This window comes from Trachurus japonicus, chromosome 5 (genome assembly GCF_045865225.1).
Source record: "Trachurus japonicus isolate A0001 chromosome 5, Traja_1.0".
Classification (NCBI taxonomy): Eukaryota; Metazoa; Chordata; class Actinopteri; order Carangiformes; family Carangidae; genus Trachurus; species Trachurus japonicus.
This window is the reverse complement of record NC_140911.1, coordinates 20,225,967-20,247,515: the sequence shown is the minus strand read 5'-3', so window position 1 is coordinate 20,247,515 and position 21,549 is coordinate 20,225,967. Positions and strand designations below refer to the sequence as shown.

The 21,549-nt window shown below is 42.2% G+C and overlaps 1 protein-coding gene across 21 annotated transcripts in view; it reads left to right on the top strand.

Annotated features, from left to right (window-relative positions):
• The first annotated feature begins 957 nt into the window (after positions 1 to 957).
• ptprt (protein tyrosine phosphatase receptor type T) overlaps positions 958 to 21,549 on the top strand; it is a 329,374-nt gene continuing 308,782 nt past the window's right edge. For all 21 annotated transcript variants that reach the window (XM_085776699.1, XM_085776698.1, XM_085776697.1 and 18 more), the window contains exon 1: positions 958 to 1,370. In XM_085776699.1, the coding sequence (XP_085632825.1) occupies positions 1,283 to 1,370 (88 nt within the window). In that variant the 5' untranslated portion in view covers positions 958 to 1,282. The remainder of the gene's footprint in view (positions 1,371 to 21,549) is intronic.

Genomic DNA, 21,549 nt, shown 5'->3' with positions numbered 1-21,549 from the left:
TGATGAACCCCGGTACCTTTCTGATCATGTGGCCCCCCACCTAACGGCTGTGGCCCTAAACAACCACATAGAGGGTTTATGCCAGAGGCCGGCCCTGCCTGTAGCTCACACCTGCAAACTTAGATACTTTATTCTGCTGTCCGGAAAAGGTGCAGTACACACATCTCTGTGTACGTGTATGTGTGTGTGTGTGTGTGTGTGTGTGTGTGTGTGAGGGATTGAGAGAGAAAGAGATACGGGAGAGGGGAGAGGACGGGATGAACCGTATCCTTGCGGAGGAAGCAGGCGTTAGGACCCGGGGGGAACCACAGAACTGAAAAAGCCCTGAGCTCTGTCAAGGTGGCGAAAGACAATGAAGGCATCACGGGAAACTGACATCCGGCTCTACAAATAAAAGACCCCACGATTCGGTTTGGAGAAGAACAGTCGGGTGTGAATGTGGAGGTGACAGGAGAGCTGCAGATTCTTTAAAATACAATTTTCTACTTTGTTATTTAATTTGTGTAATTCGTTGAAACACATGGTCTACAATGTATTTACAGTTCTGTGACAAATCCTACAGCATCTTTAGTTTTTCCTACTTGTTTTGTTTGTTAACGCCCTTAACCCGGAATAATAATCAGCCTTCATCATGTCACAACTTGTTGAATGCTGGGAAATTAAAAACTGATCTGACATGATTTGAGTCCAGTGACATCACCCTGAACGCGCCCAGTTGTCGCTGTTGCTGCTGTGACAGCCACGAGGCCTCATTAACGGGCTTCTGAGTGGGGACGCCGCTCTCTTTTATTTTGAAAGTCACGGCCGGAACTCCCGCACGCGCTAATCCGCCCTCCTTTACGCGGTGTCTGGCATCCCGCGCGGTGCGCACTGCTCTCCATTCCACTCCAACTCAACGTCAGTGTGTCGGAGACCGTCTCAGTGCGCGCATACAAACACACACAACACACACACACACACAGACACACTGCGCCCCTCTCACACAGTCCTTGGCACAGACGCGCGCACCGACACACAGAAACACACACACACAGGCTGGCTCTGTCGGAGAGGACAGCAGAGGGGACAGAGCTGCTGGTGATTTGTCTCTAACTTGTCTCTTCGCTTCTTCTTGTGTCTTTGTGTCTCTTCTCCACCAATGCGAGGATTTTACTCCTGTTGTCTCTGTTTCTGTCGCCGCCGTCCCGAACTCAGGAGAACCAGTTTACGGACAAGACGGGAGCATGTAAAATTATCCGAGAGCAACTGAGCAGCAGCACGAGAAGAACCCACACCAACAGAAATGGATAAACGGAGTTATTCCCTCGCTTTGGCCGCAGTTTTCCTCCACTTTGTACTTTTGGGATTTACTGATGGACAGTTCTTTCCAGGTAACGTCATCTCTTTCTTTCATATGGTGTTTCTTTCTTTCTTTCTTTCTTTCTTTCTTTCTTTCTTTCTTTCTTTCTTGTCTAAAAACTTCACTTTACTGTAATATTTTCTATGTGTTTCTTCTGAGTTTGTCACTGGGAACGTCTCGGAGCCGCGCTGTGGTGTGGGAGTAGCTGTGAAGTGGAGCTGCACTTGTTATCATGCTGGATGATGTTTCAGTGAAATGGTCGTTAAAGTCAGTTCCAGTGGCCTCTGTGCCTCTGTGAACGCACAGAGATCTTTTTTATTTAGTACATAAATGTATAGTCTATATTTATGAGCAGAAATGCCAAGAATCACTTGTGTGTGTCGGAGCTGGTGACTGCTGCTGTCCACCGGCCTGAGCTTCTACCTGCTGCTCTGCGCTCCTGAGGTAGATGTGAAGTTCCGGCCACGTAGCTCCGAAGCTTCATTTGCGCTGCTGGGGTGTAATATGTGACTTGGATGTTGTGTTGTAGGTGTGTTTTTTTTATATGTACAAATGATATCCCGCTGTGAAGCCGCTTGATGTGTTGATGCAGGCGGAGCGTCGCGCGCAGCGGCTCTGTCCCAGCGCAAACGAATAAAATACAATAAAGAAAATGTCCGGTTTAGGCTTTTTGATTTCTCTCTTTAAAACAACTTCTTCTTCAACTTTTATCCGTTGTTGCTTTCCCGTTCCGTCACCACCGGCTTCACTTGTACAGGCGGCAGATCAGATCAGATCAGTCTGGTCTGCAGCGCAGCGCAGCGCAGCGCAGCCGCTGCTGCTCCGGCACTTGTTACGCGCCGGGGACGGGGTCTGGAGGCTCGGTGGGACTGCAGCAAACCGCTCACGTTGTTTCCCCCTGATTATCAATGATCAGAAAAACAGGCTTTGCAGACTGATCACAAACCGAACTTTTCTCGGCACCTGCTCAATCCACTCTGAACGTAAATTAAATTCAGGGTAAAAAAAAAAATTATGGAGACGGAATCAAAGTTTAAACATTTAATGACTCTCACACGTATATATAGGCTTTAATAAAAAACTCTTAGTGTCAGTGAAACTGCTGATTTTATGTTATTTTGCTTCATATGAGTTTTAATCTGCCAGTCAGACCGGGACAAATGTGAGAGTTGATCCAGCAGAGGTGCACCAGGCTCCCGCAGCTCAGTCTCAGTCTCAGTCTCCAGGCTCCACAGAGCAGCAAAGAATCACAGACAGAGATGTTTTATGTTTTCAGTGACTGCAGCAGTCTCTCTCTCTCTCTCTCTCTCTCTCTCTCTCTCTCTCTCTCTCTCTCTCTCTCTCGGCACCTTCTGCTTGGTATTCATGACCTGTAAGGCAGCAGAAAGAGGAACTTTGAAGGGAAGACTGGCTCCAAACACTGAGTCCGCCCTCCCTCCGTCTCTCCTCCCTCTCTCTGTATCTCTCCCTCCGTGCGTAATGGAGCAGGAGGAAGAACCATTCTGCGCGTTCGGGTGAAATAACGTGTCAAATATGTGGAATCGAGTCCATACAGGAGAGACGGATGTGTGGAGGAAAAGTTTCAGAGCAGGGGGTTAGGAGCGGAAACTGAGCCAGACATGAGGCAGGTCTGCTCCTGAGGATCACGACCCCTCTCTCTCTTCATCCTCTTCATCTTCCTCGTTTTTTACCGATTCGCCAACCAAACAGACTCGTGCACGAGTTGTGCGGAAATGCGCGTGAAGTCCTTGTGCAATGTCCCCAGTCACTACACTGCACTCTGTCTGTCATAACTTGATGTGGGGTTATCTGTGTGTTTGTGTGTTTGAGCGCAGTCGAGGGAGAAACAGCTGAGACATTTCGCTGGCTGCTGTTTGCTTCTGTGCCATCAGGGGGCGATATCGACCCATCACATCATCTAACCCCGCTGCAACACACACACACACACACACACACACACACACACACACACACACACACACACACACACACACACACACACGCACACGATAATGTGTCATCTTATTTCTATTTACATTATATTATATTATTATATTTCATCTGCCCAACAGCTTTTACTTTTAGAAAAAAGCCAAGAAATTCTATCTATCTATCTATCTATCTATCTATCTATCTATCTATCTATCTATCTATCTATCTATCTATCTATCTATCTATCTATCTATCTATCTATCTATCATATAGTTACTGCGTTGGGCTTGAGCACTGGAAACACTGTTTGTCATCTTTTTGGCTTAAAGCTTATCTCTGTGGTTTTAGTGTGTGGCTCAGTGTGTGGGCCACTATTCAGAGGATCGGTGGTTCGATACCTGGCTCCTTTAGTCCATGTGTGGAAGTATCTTTCTTTATATTGAACTTCAGTGTGTGGGTGTGTGTGACATACAGAAGTTGAGCTCCATGTGAATGTGGTTCCATTGTGAAGCTCTTGAGTGGTCGATAAGACAGGAGAAGCTCTTTGGAGTTGCAGTCCATTTACTGTTTCACATTCCACATTCAGGATGTGTTTACTGTCATTCTAACTGTGCAGCAGAGCGAAATAACAAGCATCTGAAACATGATTAAAGAACATAATCTGATAAATAAACTAGTGAACTGTGTCAGTATAATTAAAATACATTACACAAGTAACATAACTTTGATGGCACTGATATAAGACATTAAATAATTACATTTGAACAGTACAAAGCTGCTGAAGTCAGAGTCCGTGGGTGGATTCTGATGGCAGTCAAGTTAAGTTGCCAAAACTTAACCTGGTGTGAAAACGCTCACTCACAGATCAACACTAACATCTGTGCAGTAAACATGAAGCCTGCAGCAGCAGCAGCAGCAGCAGCAGCTGTTGAACCATTGATCCACTTTGTTTTGGGTGAATTAACCTTTAAAAAGCTTTGTTACGTCCAACAGAGGAGAAACATGTGCCTGTGTGTGTGTGTGTGTGTGTGTGTGTGTAACTGCTAAATGCCCGGTCGAATCTGGAGGTGACGACTAGGGCGTTGAGGTGTGTGTGTGGTGTGTGTGTGTGTGTGTGTGTGTGTGTGTGTGTTTACAGGGGAAACCAATTTAGAATTTATATTCAGCTTAATTAGATTTCTTTGGCAGTAAGGACAAAAGGGGGAGAACGATTGAAAGAGAGGAGACGAAAGGAGAAAGAGAAAGAGTGACCATGAATCATTCTCTCTCTCCTTGACTCTTTTGCCCGGTGCGTTGACATGTTAGAGGGACGTGTGGAAGGATTTGGCTTTGATCAAATCAACAGCCACCGATCCCCCCAATTACAGAGACCTGATGTGATTAGTGTATGTGTGTGTGTGTGTGTGTGTGTGTGTGTGTGCCATTCTCCATATGAATGTGTGACCGTATCATACAAACGGAAAAATAGCAGAGCGGGAAGGTAAAGATGAGGAGAAGAAGTGATGATGAGGAAAGAGGTGAAAGCCAAACAAGAGATGTCAGGGGAGTAGTCGGTGAAGAAGAGAGTAAGGATGTAGGGATGAGACCGGGGAAGAGGGTGGAGAGGAGTGGGGGAGTGAGGAGGAAGAAGAGAACAAAGAAAGAGAGATGGACCTTAAGGAGAAAGAGAGGAGATTGAAGGCAAAGAGGCAGTGAAAGGACGAGACCGTGGAGAGAGAGACTTCTGTCGTCCATCACTGCTGTAAAGACAAGATGAAGAGGAAGAGGAGGAGCAAGGTTATTTTATAATAGTTTGGGATTTTTCATTATAGTTTAGTTTTATTTTGTTTTGACTTTTTTTCTCTAATTCAGTTAGTTTTGATTAGTTTTTAGAGCGGGTTTGCTAGTTTTCATTTTTTCTAAATGCTTAGTTACAGGTTTGTTTTTATTAGTTTGAGTTTTTTCATACTTTGGGTTATTTGTCAGGTGCAGGATTCAAAAGGATTAGAGTAAGTAGGCTATTGTGTAATAAATATTGTTTTTTGGCATATCAGTGCAGTAGAAAACCTTGCATGTTGTGTTGTATTGAGTTAAGTGAACACAGGAGTTGTGAAACAGATTTATCTGGCAGTGCACAGAGCCAGACTGATAGTATTTTCTAAATGAACCTTACAATGCCTCATGTCCAGCATTGGTTCTTTGGTGGCAAAAGAACTGGTTCAGTATGAGGCACTGATAGAGTAGAAACAAAGAAACCCTTATTTCACACGTTCAGTTGACAACTTGTTAACATTTTTCCACAACTGTCAGCATTTTCGACATATAACCTTATGGGATCCACTCTGTCAATGGCTTTTTATCAGCTGACCAATCACATATGGTAAATGTTACCTTCACGCTGGCATCAAGACAACCATGTTTAAATATTTCAGCAGCTCGTTCGTGTGTGTATTCCACATATTTTATCACCTGTTTCCACCACAACGCGCTTGCTTTTATCTTTCTCGACGTTGCATTCAAAGAAATCAATTATACAGTAGGACTCTGCCGCCATTTTTCCAGATAGAGTGGTGACGAGAAGCCGACTCTAAATGAGAAGTGACGGACCGCGAGGTGCCGTGTGGTGCCGCCAGCTCACGTAATTGCGCGAGCAAAATAAATCGAAAGGGAATTTCATCCATAATTTTACACAGTTTAAATTATTTATCGCTTTTCATTTTTAATTATAGTTTTTATTTATTTTAACGAAAATGTTTTTTCAATTCAAGTTTTCGTAATTTAGTTTATTTCCGTTAACGATAAATAACCTTGAGGACGAAGAGGATGGAGGGATGGGATAAGGAAGTGGAAGTGAAGTGGTCGGAGGAAATGACAAAGACAGAGGATGACAGGAGGTCAAGAAGAGAAAAAATGACACTAAGTTGATTATGTCTCAGTGTTATCGACTGTCTGAGTGGCTGTAATTGTTTCCTGTGTGTGTGTGCGTGCACGTGTGTGTGTGTGTGTGTAAAAGTGAGACAGAGAGAGCTTGATGACAGGATGTCTGTCACCTCAGGCCCCGCTCTGTTTAGTATGCTGTCCATCCTCCCTCACTGTGTGTGTGTGCCTCTGCCTAATCCACAGCACTTATTCTATTGGCCTGACTAACTGACGGCCTAATAGCAGAGCATGTTGATTGCCGGGGTGTCGTGTGTGTGTGAGTGTGAGTGTGACTGAGTCAGACAGACCACTCTGCCATCAGTGATGTGCACTCAGAGAGAGACAGAGAGAGAGAGAGAGAGAGATGGAGGTGTAGAAGGAAATGAAGCTGAGTGACCATTTGCTCTGTTAGTTGACGAGTTGTTGTTATGACGCAAATTACAGAAATACTAGATTAGCTACATGCTAGCAGCAGCTAACAGCACTCTGTGTGTCCTCCTGTGGTCCAATCCCATCAGTGGTAAAAACACAAAATAAAAAGTGAGAATGCAACGCCACTTTTGTGTTTTCTGTTCAGATGGTTTCCGTGTAAACGTAGCCTTAGTCTTTAAGGTTGTGGGCTGAATGCATGTGTTGGCGCCCACTGTACCAGTGAACCATTGTAGATTGATTACTGGGTTCTGGAGCAGTGAAGCAACTTCCTCGTCCATCTGTTGATTATAACTGAGGAGAGAATCAATGTAATTAAAATAGATGTGATGTACGCAAAGGGACGCGTTTGCTTCGAAAAACTGTGGTGGTATCGCAACCAGCAGCATCTCTTTTCCTCCTCTCTGCGTGTTGTGATTGAAATGCTGTTTGTCTGCCAGCTCATGGCCGGTTATCAAAGTTTCTGAGCAGCAAAAAACAAAACAACAAGAAGAAAGTTATTTCCCTGAGTTCTCCAGTGATGGATTATGGTGTCAGACTGACAGTTGTGTCTGCCATGGGGAAATTTGACAGTTGAAAACTGAATGAGATCCTATGAGTAGTGAATGATAACACGGCTCGGAAAAGCACATCTCGTGGAAAGACAAGAAAAATGGTTATTTAGTTGCCCTGAGGGAGAGTTTCCCCCCCTGCACCAACAGAGCCAGTAGAGCTCACAGAGCTCAATGGAAACGAATGTACGTCTGTAGCCATTAAAGAGGTGTATTAAGTATGAGAGATAACTTCCTTAAATGGCCTCAGGATATTTGATGAAGTGAGTGCACTGAGTTTTAAAATGCACTTGGACTGAAGTGAGAAATCGTTTTCTCCACCTGCAGAGGATCCGGGAAGAGAGAGGTGGGGAAGAATGATTGGAGGGATGGACTTCAAACAAACGATGAGGAGTATAATCCTGTAAAGTCATTCCATCCTTCCTCTGGGGGCGGGGGGTGGGGGGGCTCAGTGGCAGCAGGTGAAGCAAAGCAATCCAGACGTCCTGCTCCCAGCAGGGTGATAAGAAACTATAGTAGCCGTGCTGTGGGTCTGTCACCTGCAGGGGTCGGGCTGCGGTGAACGGAGGGTGGTGGTGAATATTGTGATATAATATTGTATTATGTAAATTGAAACCATGAATTGAAAATTTTAGCAGTAGAACACTAGAGTAGGTTTTCTTCCTGTTTGTCAGTCTGTCTGTTTGAAGGCATCAGGGTTGAGGGCTTGTTGCTATAGAAATGGGAGAAAACATATGTCCTGAAACATTCTTCGTTGTGCAGTGTGAATCAAAACGAACATCTTCAGCTTCTTTAATTCATTAGAAACAAACCGACATCCCCATATTTCAACTTTGAGGTGAAATGCATTGATATCAGAGTAGTTTCATCACCGCAGCAGAAACATCAGCTGCTCTTGGCCCAGGTCTGTGTCTTGCAATAGTATTCTAAATAAAATATATGCCTGGTGGACACCAACACTTTTATTATAACAGGTTAAAAATCATTAATTACAGCTAATTCCTTTACTATGTAAATTATACAGCAGTCCATAAATAATTCAGCAGCCTTAAATGATGCAACGGTGCATCCAGAAACCCTCAGCCTTGGAGGGCCTGATGGCAGGATTCAGAATGCAGCAGGTGGAAATGAGGTGGAAAATATTTTTGTTTTTATCCTGTGGCGAGCTGTAGCCTCAGGGCAGGACGGTGCAGATGTTCATCTCATGTGTTTCAACGCCCTTTGACTCTCAGACAGTCGCTTCAATAAATAAGAGTTTATGTCACTCTCAAGCTCTCAGAAGGTACAAATAAATGATTTGAGGAGAGATGTGTGAGCAGAGCTGCTTCCTCTGCTTCTCCATGATGATGGAATTTGAATCACAGGAAAATGAAAGGAGGTTCAAGCATGAGTGGTTTGATATGTCTTGTCGCGGAAATTTTGGTTCTGCCGGTGGAGAGTCAAAGAACAAGACTGGAGAGGTAGCATGCACCCAAGTTTATTCTCTATAGAGACGGGAACAGAACACAGAACTACACAGCAGATAACAGTTCAGAGTACAGTAGTGCCCCAAGAACAGAGATTGCAGTCCCTTCTTCACCACATGTCAAAATTTGACTTTTGATTTGGCAACACCCTTAAAAATATGGCTCCTAACCTCTAGTTAGTGAGTTCCAGCTTCTGAAAACCTTTCTTGTAGTTGATTCTGTTTCCAGATAAGAAAACAAGGCACAAAACCTGTTAACAAAACTTATAATATGAGTAAAACAATTAAATGTGAAATGAATCAAATTTCATGAGTGTCAAGAAAATCTAAAAAAAAAAAGAAAGAAACTGTACTGTCAATTTGTTGATACAATCCTCTGCTGTGTTGTTCTGCTATACACAGTAAATGTAAAGGTGGGACCTTTTTCACTGAAATAACAACAATACAATAACAAACATAAACTTGAGACTATATGTTGAAGGTTAGGTTAGTGATCAGTTCATTGATAATAACTTCCTCCACCACTTCCATGTGTCTACTGCCCCTGTTTAAGGGGAGAGAGGATCTTTCTCTGTCAAAGCCTCAAACTGCAACACAAACACAGAGACAAATCAAGTGGTGATTGAGCTGATTAGGATGCCGGAGATGTGAATCATACATGGTGCGGTACATGGAAATCTTCCTTTGCGCTAATTAAAATAACTGCTGATTAATGCAGGAGGTCTTAACGAAGCTTAACAAGGTTTCAGAGTAATTAATCCATATTTAATAGTAGATGTGAGGCAAGAGAATGTGAGAGGGCTGCCTAGTCGACTGAATCAACGTGGCTGGGGTGTGGGGTGTGGGGAGGGGGGGTATGGATGAATGGCAGAAAGGAAATAAAAGAGGAAATGAGACAAATAAGTGCGGGTAGATGGAGGAAGGTAATAAACAGGGTGATGGAGTTTAGCTGCAGGAGAGAGAGAGAGAGAGAGAGCGGGAAAAGAAGATATTAGATCACAGCTTTCACTTTATTCTCACAGTGACTAAATGTAATTTATGTCAGACTGTGTGGGAGGTCTGACCCAGAGGATGGATGCACAGCTGTAGACCGAGCCACTCCCAAACTCTGCATGAAAACACGTTCCGTAGAAAAACGTCCAAATCCACCTCTACAGGGACCGGTTTCTGAGCCCATTGTGATTAATTAAGTGATTCTCATCAAGTCAGATATTTCTGGTTTGTTCCATTGTTCAGTCAGCTCCCTGAGCGACTAAAGAAAGACCCGAACTCTTTAACAGTATGAGAAACATAAGCGAACATAAGCGACCAAGTTTAACCAAACCCAAAGGAAAGAAATAAATGAGAGTAAGATTATTAAACCTTAGGAATCAGATACTGTAAGATGCTTTATTGAAAAAACAAAAAAAACATTTAAAGACAAAAACTGATCAGCAGAGAAGATAAAGCTGTGAAAGAAGAAGTGAGCTAACTAGGAAAAGGTCTGAAGAGAGAGAGATGGAGCGAGTGCAACAGACAAGAGCAAACATCATAATATTTGCCTGACAGTTGGATTTTGCCTCGTTATTTACAGACACAAACAGACACACACAAAACACACATGCACAGACAGAGAAACACACACATACAGTACACACACTAGCAGATGCACACATGTCGTCCCGTGATGGAGCGGTGTGACGGTGCCAACCATCTTCTAGTTGTTTACACACTTTCATCTGTAAACAGACACAAACACACACAGACACACAAAAACACAGTACAATACAACACAGCCAAGTGTACATAACTGTGATCCAGCATCTGTGTGTGATTCTTTTAATCTGTTCATCCACTCGTTCACCATCACCTCCACCTGTTCACTCATCCATCTGCATGTCAATCCATCAACCATCCGTCAGTTACAAAGTGCATGTGAAATGAGCAGGAAAATGCCTCTTGTGTATGTGCTCATGTGCGATTTGTGTGTGTGCATATGTGTCCAAGTGTGTGTGTGTGTGTGTGTGTGTGTGTGTGCTGGGATTGAATGCTGATTAAATGATAATTGCCTCTGTCATTGGCGGTGACAGGAAACCCTGTCCGGTTAAATGATACAGAAAGACAGAGAGTCAGGTGTATGGATGGAAAGACAGAAAAAAACCATTTCCTGGGCCGAGAGGCGGCGGCTGTGGCTGCTTCACCTGTCACTCACAGGGTGGGGGGGCGAAAAGGAGGAGTGATGGAGAGGGATAAATAAGTGTGGGAGATTGTGAGGAAAAAAAAGAGGGAGGAAGATGTGAAGGAGAGGAGAATGATGAGAGCGATTGTCCGTGGAGGATAAAGGGCAGAAATGACAAATGGTGGGAGGATGAGTGGGAGAGGAGGAGGAGGAATAAAGATTGTTGATTGTTGAGGAGGAGGTGCAGAACGGGAGTAAAGAGGGAGGGCGAGAGAGAGAGAGGTGAGGAGATAAAGGCCTCTTTACAGGGCCGTTGTACAGGGGAGAAAGGTGATGATAACTCTAGGGGCCCAGCGCCCAGTGGGGCCCATAAAAAACCCCAGTAGTCTAATCTTTGTATGACTGATTTATTCTGCGTAAGACCCTGACTAATACTCATAGTACACTGTAAAAACTCAACATCTTTCCAAGAATATTTGTCTTATTTCTTGTCCAAATGTCTCATTTCTAGTCAAAGCTAATAATCTCTTTCCACTTAAAATAAGACTCATCACCTAAAAATCAACTTGTTTTTAGATCATTTTCACTTAAATTCACAATAAATAGAAGAAAGTGAAAGTAAGTTTTTTGTGCTTGTAATAAGGAAGAGAAACTTGCTCCACTATCAGATTTTTTCTACTTATTCCAAGTGAAAAACTGCTTGAAAGAAGTAAAAAGTGTCTAAAAACAAGTTACTTTTAATATGATGTGTCTTATTTTATGTAGAATGAGATTTGTTTTGACTAGAAATGACATTTTGACTAGAAATAAGACAAATATTCTTGGTAAGATACTTGAGTTTTTGCAGTGTAATGCTGCATTAGCATTAAAACAAAGAAGGCTAAATAAAAAACGATAATACATACGTAGTCTAAGAAAAAAAAGGAAAAGTTAGGGGGAGGGGCCCACTTTAGTATTCTTTAAGGGGGCCCAGAATTCCTAGCAACGGCCCTGCCTCTTTACCATATGCCCTTCGCTGTGTCGTGTGAATGTGATTTTACATGTGATCCTCATGTGTGAAGAAGTGCCACATTGACCGAAACCGTCACAGGCGCAGACACTGTAACATGTCAGCGTTGCTCCGGTCCGTCTCACACATGTAGTTCACTACACAACAAGAGAGGTTGATGGGCAACAGTGGACATTTATAAAGCAGCATCAAAAGGAGAATACTCAGGATGTTGCTTGCTAAGATTCTTCCTGGTATAAATATGGGAAATCGATCTTAATTACAATCACAAGTTATAAATAAATAAGTAAACTATGTATAAATGTTTGAACACTCTGATCTGTTCTGTTTACCTCAATTTGGGGTCCAATTAGGAAGGCATACCCTTCCAATACCCCCCAGAATTTAAGACCTGCACACGGGTAAGACAAGAACTGTTAAATAAACAATGAAATCAAATAAAATTCCTAGAATGAGCCAATTTAAAGAGCCCTCACACTTAGAGTGGTCATTAATTTAGGCATCAATGGCAAAACAAGTTCTGTAATCCATAATTTATGCATTTTGAACGAGAGCTGAAAGAGATATTACAGCACTAACCTCCGGCAGTGCTCCACGGTGGTCCTGCCATTTTTGAACAGAGCCATTATGGAACATTAACATAAAAGAGACGTCACTTTATGCAGATAAATGAACCCCGCAATGCTACAGATTCCATGGCTGGAAAAAAAACAAAAAAAACAGCTAGAGCAGCACAGAGGGAGACAGTGAGACAAACAGGGAGACACAATAGATGCAGACAGAGCGATGATCTGCATTTAATCTGTGTCTCTGTCCTTTTGTTCTCTGCGAAGCGACTGTTTGTTACTAAACATGCTATAAATAAATCCACATCAACTTTGACTTAATGGAAAGCCAAAGAGCAGAAGGCACTTCGACTGTAAATAACACTGAGTCGGTCGTGCATATTTTTAGATGAAAGCTACACGCTCCAGTGAAGTCTCTCCACCTGGATGTTGGAGCAGAGCAGACTGAGAAAAGAGACAGACACCCTATACATTCACAATGCTGCAGCCGTTTCAAGTGCAAATCACAGCTTCATGGATTGTTTTGTCTGCAGTCTGTCATGAAATGTCTTTTGTTGCTCATGTTGTTGTTATTATTGCAAACTCCAAATTAAGGCAAAAAAACAAAACATGCACAAGCAATTTAGTATACTGCTATTTGTTTGCAGCTGTTTAATTTGCCCACCTGTCTTGCCAAGAGCTTCAATCAAAGTTTTTTTTCACAAGACCAGAATTTATTACATCCACTGAGCAAGTGCTTTCTCAAGTTAGACTGGACGCTACAGTGACTCGGTATCGGAAAGTGACCAGGGAAAAGTGATAAGCATGCTACTTTGGTAAAAGAGAATAAGGGATAGAAGACGAAGCAAAGCAAGAAGAGATTTCCACCTCTGGATACAGCTGCTGATGAGTAAAGGAATGATGTTTAATGCTGAACTTGCAACATTTCTTCCAGATTGGAGTCAGAATATCTTTATTGATCCCTGCAGGCAAATTCCTTTGATACAAACAAGCACCCAATGCAAAAATGGAAAAAAAAGTAATATACATAAGAGTTTAAATATAAGAAGACCGATAAAGGTGGATAAAATGTTCTAAAACACATGAAATAAAATAGAAAAATACAATAAATAGAAATGATATAATACCCATATAATTCATATAACCAGTAGCGGAAGAAATAAACATATTTGCATTATTAATGCAAATGCTAATTTTAGCTATGTAGCGTATGTCTATGTATCTCTTTCTCTCTTATAATGTTAACAACTGTCTCTCATGAATTAGATGTAAGAGGACACCAGCAGTGATCAGTCGGTGATCTTTGCTGCAGCTCATCATTCTAAAAAGGAAATATCTTCTTTTTAGTTCATCATAATGTAATCAGTTTTTGAGGAAATAATAAAAAGGTTATGCCGAAGGACAGAGGGGTTAAGTTAACTTCACAATGGGTGTTTCTGCAAACTGTGTGCCATTGTTCTCTGAGCTGAATTAGATGTGATAGAAGAGGTTTCTGGATAGAAGAGAATCTCCTTGAAGCAAGTCAGACAACACAAATGAAACATTTGTCAAAACCACAATATTTTCTACCTGTTTTAGCTGCAAGAATGTGTAAGTAATAATGTGTCACGTAGTAGAAAAGAGGTTTTATTACAAAATGCTTTTTCCAACCTCTCGACAACCTTTGAGAGAATCGGCTGCCGCTGCTGTTACTACTAGTCGAGGATAATTGCAGAGCAGATGCTGGATGAGACTTTGTTGATGGCTACCGCTGAGTTATGAATCATGACTAATTATGAATATACTTAAAGTCCTCCACCGTTGTGTGCAGTGAGATAATGGTCCATTAAAAACACTCTTAACATGCATGGACCCACGTGAAACAGGTGCACGACCCATTTTGGCTTCATAAGTGTATTCTGAAATAGTCTCATCATTTTAGAGCCCAGGCTTGAGTCCCAATTGAAGCCAGCAACACCCATCAACACACTGATGCTCCTAATTATAAAACTGATCATTCCCAGAGTTAGAGGCTCCACTTACTGTACACATCAGTCCCAGCCCATTAAACAGCAACAGAATTAATTTGAAAAAGTCGACAAAACACATTAGTCTCTGTCGTCTGACTAGAGATGATGAAACCTTCATATGTGTCCATTGGAGGACATGGACACAATGTCATCCTGTTCAGTTTAGCATCAAACCAAAGATCATTTTAGGAGGCAATACCCAGTGTGACCATTTAGTATGGTGTACGCTACGCTATGCAAAATAATCTCATATTCAGTTTTTCTCGATTGTTTACACACAATTTTTGGTGCTTGAGACACAATGGCCTCAACATCTAACTCACGCACCGACCCCCTGAACACAATTTCTGCTTCACACTCAAATTGCAGTTCTAAAACACTATTTTTTCAAAACACTACACACAATTCTCTGCATTTGGCTCAATTTTCATGAAGAAAATCTCTTGTTTTCACGAGTAACACACTGTTATTCAAAATTCTAAAGTTAGTTTCCCTACTATGCACACTGACTCATCACATGGGTAAACACCTGTCACACAGTTTTACAATTAGCAATCAGAGCTTTAGCAAAAAAGGGCAACATAGCAGGCAGTGATGGACTGACACCAAAAAGAGAGAAACCAAACAGAGAGGCCACACAACACAAACACACACACACACATATACAGTATATAGCAGTGATCATAATGATGATGAGAAAAGAAAATGCATTGATCACCAAAATTGCATGTTGATGGAAAGATTCGAACCTGGACTAGAACAAAGTCTTTGACTACAAATAGAGCTGCTCTACTAGGTGAGTTACATGTTACAGTTGTCTCATTCTATCAAAATTATGTATTCAGTCTTTCAAAACTGGCCGGCCGTAAACCAGCTGACCCCAACCAACTCTTTTTTTTTTTCTTCTGTGGTCAGATCAGCACGGCTGCATCGACACACGACCACCTCGGACGCGTCTTCACGCATTTCATTTGTTATCGTGTATTTGAGTGTTCTGAGTATAAAAACAATATTCTAAAATATTTTACAACACATTTACATACTGTCTGTAGTTACAGTAAAAAAAAAGCCTAAGTCATTATGATGAATGGAGTAGAAGTGTTTTCCATTCATCCTAGTGTTTTACACTGAGCACATCAGTGTTCAACTGGTTCTTATAAATGTCTAGTCATATGATGGTTTGTGTGTGTCATTTGAGACTAAAATAGCATTTTGAGAAGAAATAACATTGTTTTGAATGTAAAGTTTCATTTTGCAGGAGCAGTGAGGGGTTTTGCCCATTGTGTGTGTTTTTTTTGATTTGTGTGTAGAGTTCTGAGAGTATGAGGCATGCTTTCAGAAAATGTGTGTAAACAATCGAGAAAAACTAAATGACATTGATACCCTGAGGTGTTACTGTTTCTTCATGGCCAAGATGATGTTATGTTAATGAGAGTACCGTCTTCTCTGGTTCGTATGTGCCCTATGGTCTTGTTGTGACCGGCAGGCGGTCAGTGGCAGGACTGGAACAGAGGATGACCACAGGGTTACTGTGTGTGTAACCGTCAGTCTTTGGCCTGTCTAACAGCATGGACACCTTTTAACAGGAAGTGACAGCAGTTGAGAGGGAGGGGTGGGTGGTCAGTCAAGTAGATTGTAGTCACCATCTTATAGTAGAAACGTGATGTACAATCTGAATCATATGATGACGTGATTAGTTGTATCTGTCACTCTCTTATTTTCTGTTGTTAAATGTGCGTGGCTCATCTCTCTGCGAACATCTCTAAACTTTAAATATTAAATAAAACATTTAAATATAGAAACTTTTAATGATGAAATGTGTGTGATTCATCTGGAGAGAACCATGATGTAAGATTGTCAGATTATACGGCTCCATTAAGAATTTCAAATAGACTACAGCTGTTTTTATCCTATGAAAAATATTCTCCCATCAGCCTTTGTTGTATCTTTTCCTGCTTGCTCATAATATTTCAGCTTCCTTGGGTTTATAGATTCTTATGCAAATCCAAAACGCACATAAATTGCAAGTATGGAAGCTTCCCTGCATTTCTTCTACTTTATTGTCTTTGATTTGTGTATCTGCTCTTCCATTATGTCCACTACTTTTCATCAGTCTTTATTACTTTCAATATTTTAGTTGCAAATTATATAAAACCCGTCCGTTTTTGAGAGTCACTAGTGGCTTCCATAAGTTTTGTTTCACTGATGCTGCATCTGTCTGAGTGCTAGAGTCTTATTCCATCATGCTGTCAGTCTGCAGCCCAGAATAGCATGACTAACAAAGGAGCAACAATCCCCCCACACACACATGAGAATCCAACACCAACAGCAGTAGCAACCAGCACGTTGTGTTTTTCAGATATTAAAAGTGCCGTGAGAACAGCCCTCTGCCTTACCACAGACCAGAGAGGAGGGAGATAAGAACAGAGGTCGATCAGGAAGAGGCAGCTTTGTGGATGGATGGAGATAGGAGGTGGAGGGCGGGGTGAGAGAGGGAGTGACAGGCCGAGATGTAAAGCGAGAGAGATCAATGGAGAGATGGAGGGAAAGTGACAGGGTGAGGGAGGAGGACAATGGCACGGTGTCAGAGAGTATGAGGAGGTATAACCGGAGCAAGAGATAAAGACAGATGTTCTCAGGTAAACAGAGGTGGAGAAGGATCAACAAAGAGAGAGAGAGATGTCAACAAGAAACAACGATGAAGAGAGAGGAGGAAGGAAGAAAAACCTCTGGAAAAAGATAGAGTTCTTTTCCAGATGTTTTTTTTTAAAATCTGTCTGTGCTCCTCAATATTTGAAAACTCATTTTGATACTGCATCAAGCCAAATCAACGCTCATTGGCCTCGTCAGCTAACATTATCCTGGTCATCTAACAGTAACTTGGTACTTTTAGTAACATTAGTCTAGTCAGCTGACAGTATGATTATCTAACGTTAAGATTTACAAGATACTCAGTACGTTTACATGCAGAGCTTAATCCAGCTATGCTCAAAATTCGATTTTGGCGTCAAGTCGGACTTCTGTCCTTGTCTCAATTTACATGCAACTGAGAAAACCGAATAACTGACGGGTCCATCGCCCCCTCATGCGGCGTCACCCGTTGTTTCAGCAGGTTAATACGCCGCCTGTCCTGTTGACTTTTCTGTCACCTCCTAAAAAACTGAATATAAACAACTTAGTAGCTTAATAATAAATTCTCAACTGCAGTTCCCGACCAGACGCACCAGTCTGGGCCGGATGCGCCCTGAGAAGAGGATACGGGCTTCCTTTCTCTCTCTCTCTCTTTTTTTAAATAAAATACTCTTGATGGTCACGCTGTGTGAAATGCATTGAATCGGCGCTGATGTTGGGTTTTTTTCTTTACTTGGCCGGGTTTGGGCGGCTTCTCTGCTCCACTTGGTGCCGTCTCTACGGTTGTGGAGCATGAGCACATGCGCTGTCCGGTTCTACTCCGACTAAGGTGTATTAATACATGACGGAGAAAATCGAATTCCAATCACATTATCTGGGTGTCTTAATCAGAGTTCTCCAACTCCGATTTCAGTCGGACTAAGGTGTTTACATGCACTTCAGTTGTCCAGTTCTAGTCGGATTAAGGCAAAAATTCGTTTTTTTCAAGTGTCATGTAAACGTACTGAATGTTTCCCTAGACTCTTATTGTTAACCTGCTCATCTAAAATCAGCCTGGTCAGCTAAAGTTAGCCTAATCTCATTCAACTATAGTTCACACATACGGTACGGTCTACCATTCATGTGCGCAAGCTGTTGAGAGGCAACTGTATGTCTGCATGTGAGTGTGTGTGTGTGTGTGTGTGTGTGTGTGTGTGTGTGTGTGGTGGGTGAATGGGCAGAGAAGATGAAAGAAACTAAAAGAAAAGAGAAAGAGAAAGAGAGGGTGGGTGTGATAAGAGGAGAGTGTTGGTTATTAAAGAGTATTAGTGAGAGTGTAAGCCATGGACGGTAATGAACTACCCCGACGCTCAATAGACCACCAAGTCCCTGTGTGTGTGTGTGTGTGTGTGTGTGTGTGTGTGTGTGTGTGTGTGTGTGTGTGTGTGGCAAGAGGAGGAGACAGCTCTGGGAAGGTAACAAGGCCCTTGTCTTATCCCTCTTGAGGTCCTATTAACCTTTGCTCAACATTCACACACACACACACACGCGCCCTCTCTCTTTTGGGCTGTCCCACTCACACACACTCTCATGTTCTCTTTTGTTACACACACACACACACACACACACACACACACACACACACACACACACACACACAAACACACTGTCCTCACTTATGGGATTTAAGAGCTGGTTAATTGGTTTGCAGAGGCTAATTTTCTGTTGAAAGTTAATGCCACCGTCATGCTTGGGTCCCCATGGAGAGGGTCAGAGTCATAGGCTGGCTGTGTGTGTGTGTGTGTGTGTGTGTGTGCTTACATTGTGTAGATGTATATCCGTGTCCTAAGGACTGAGCAGCCTGAACATCCTTCCTTCCTATCAGATCATATCAAGTGCTTTTTCCTTTTAAATATATATTCTTGTTTTTAACAAGATTAAAAATAAAATAAAAAAGTGTCAGAGAGAAAATTTAATAACAGAACTGGCACCATCTGAAACTTGAGCTTTTACTCTGGTGGAACAACTGGATGATCAATCAGTGGTGTTCAGGGCTGTGTGTATAGAGCCACAGATTTAGGTTACACACACACACACAGATGAAAGTGCTTTATGGCCTCATTCTCAGTGACTATCTTTAGAAAAGTGTGTGTTCTGTTGAGGGGGTGGGGCTTTGAGATGACTCGTGAAACTTTCCCTTACAGTAATGTTTCAGTCTTGTTCTTCAGGAATCCCAACTTTCTGAAACACTTTTCTCTCAGACTTAAAGCAGAAGTAAGTGATCCGGTGGTTTTGGCTAATGCTGCGTTCCAGGCAGGCTTTTGAAACCGTAAATTACAGCTTCAAGTCACGACTTACGACTTTGTAGCGTTCCAGGCAACCCACTCGTAACTTCTGACCCGTGAACTCGTACCAGATCGAACTGGTACCACTTCACAGGTCGGAAAAACACGAGTTACGGGTTGCCTTGAACGCACCATAACAGTCCTCGTCCCTACGTCACCACATTCAGGCGCATCCCTTGGCTGCACACACAGAGAGGACTGCCCCTTTATGCCGTTCTCTCTCCTCATTGGATAAAACTTGTAGGATACGAGAAAAGTTTTCTCCTGGGCTCAGAGCAGAGCAGAGTGACTGACAGACCCGTGTTTCGGTCTAAACACTCTACTGTATAGAAGTGATTTCTGTGGGAAGATACAACTATTTAAGACTTATATTAACACAAAAATATCGCTTACTTCTGCTTTAAATAATCTTGCATAGCTCTTGACTTTAGTTCCTAGGGTTGAACCTCACTCTCTCTGGACTATTTTATGTAGATATCTGAGACAACAACAGTGATATAACTGAGGTCTTTTGGTGAAAGGATACACTTGAGGACCTGTAAGATGGTTCAGACAAACTGACAAACAGTCAGACCTCCAGTTCCAGACAGCTTCTGTCTTTGTGTAGTTTTACTGAGAACATTAGAAAATGATGACTCTATGTCCTTGAAGCGAACATTGAAGAGGAATGCTTTTTGGTTGCTTTGTATATTCTTCTTTATGTTAGTTTATTGACATCAGAAGGCTTTTAAAATAAGTGAAATGTCAAATGTTCAGTTCTTTACAACGTTTGGAACTTTAATTACATCTGAGTCTTTCAGCGAAATATGCAACATCGACTCTTTGTCTATGTCTCTGTTCTGAAGTGTGTTTTTGTTTTTACTCAAAGTCCTTGAGCACACCACCACAACACAACTGCTTGCCATTCATTGCGTGTTGAGACAGCGAGATCCCTACCGTCTAACCAGGTAGCAAGTGAAAGTGGTGAAGACTTTCCCCCAAACCACCTCCCCCTCTCTCTGAAGCCCATCCCCTCTTCTCTCAGTGAGTCCAGAGAGAGTCCAGAGTCCAGATTAGGGAAACTGAGTAACCCTCCAGACCTAGAGTGAATGAAGGTGGTGTTTATCAAGTGCAATCTCCTCCCTTTGGAGAAGAGGTTTGAAATAAGAGTTTAAAAGTTTACATTTTGGCAGTCAGAGATTCACAAACCACACACACATCATCACTCAATTGCTGTGAAGCTGTAATACAATCAGAAAGCAGGACAGGTACGCATGCTAATGATATGCAAATAAGCCCGACCATTTACTAAGAGACCGGTGCAAACGTTCGCTCTTCAACTATTGTTCCTACTAATGAGACACGCCGGCAGACGAGGTGAAGAAGTGGCGGGAGTTAATTCACTTTCTGAAGATTGGATTGTTGCTGTTATCAGGTAGATACAGACAGACAGAAAGAGAGAGAGGGAAGTGGCATCGATGTCAAATACAAATTTTGAAAGTTTGTGAAAACTCTTTTATCTGTTTGACTTCTCATCTGAGTTTTTTCTTTCTTCTTTCTCTCTCTCAATCCCTTTGTTTCTCTCTCTCTCTCTCTCTATCTGGTTAACCGAGGTTGGGATGACTTGGTTGGACAGTAGATCAGCACAGACTAGGGCTGAGTATTTGTAGGACATTTCTTTTGCTTAATGGCCTACTTCTAATAAATATGAGAAGAAAAAAAAACTTTATTCAACTACCTTTCTTACATACAGCTATAACTGTTGAAGTTATTATAAGTAAAAGGAAATCAGTGACCTGATGTCAGTAAAGACCGATAGATAATTATTTCCTTGCCGGCTCCATCCTCTGGCTGGGACTCGTTAGAAATAGGGCTGCTTGACAATCAACATTATTTTGGTCAAGATTGAAATCAGGATGTATGTATAAAGGAAGTGGGGGGATTTTTCTTAATTGTGCCAATGCCTGCACATTTCATGAAGCAGCAGCAACAGGTGAGCGGAGCGACTGTACCAGCCAACAATGACTCATTACATCTGTTTACATCTGAGAATGAACTTGTTGGTAAAACCCTAGTACAGACATGATCACCATCACCCAGAATGACTTTTGTTATGAAAATCAAGTGACGTAATAATAGTTTGAGCAACATAGTTGATGTTGGGGACATCACTCCATTTATCATTGTTACCATGGCAATGGTGGTTCGCCAACTTGGCAAGATGAAGCAGCTTTTTTGGTCCCAAACCTAAACTGTGTA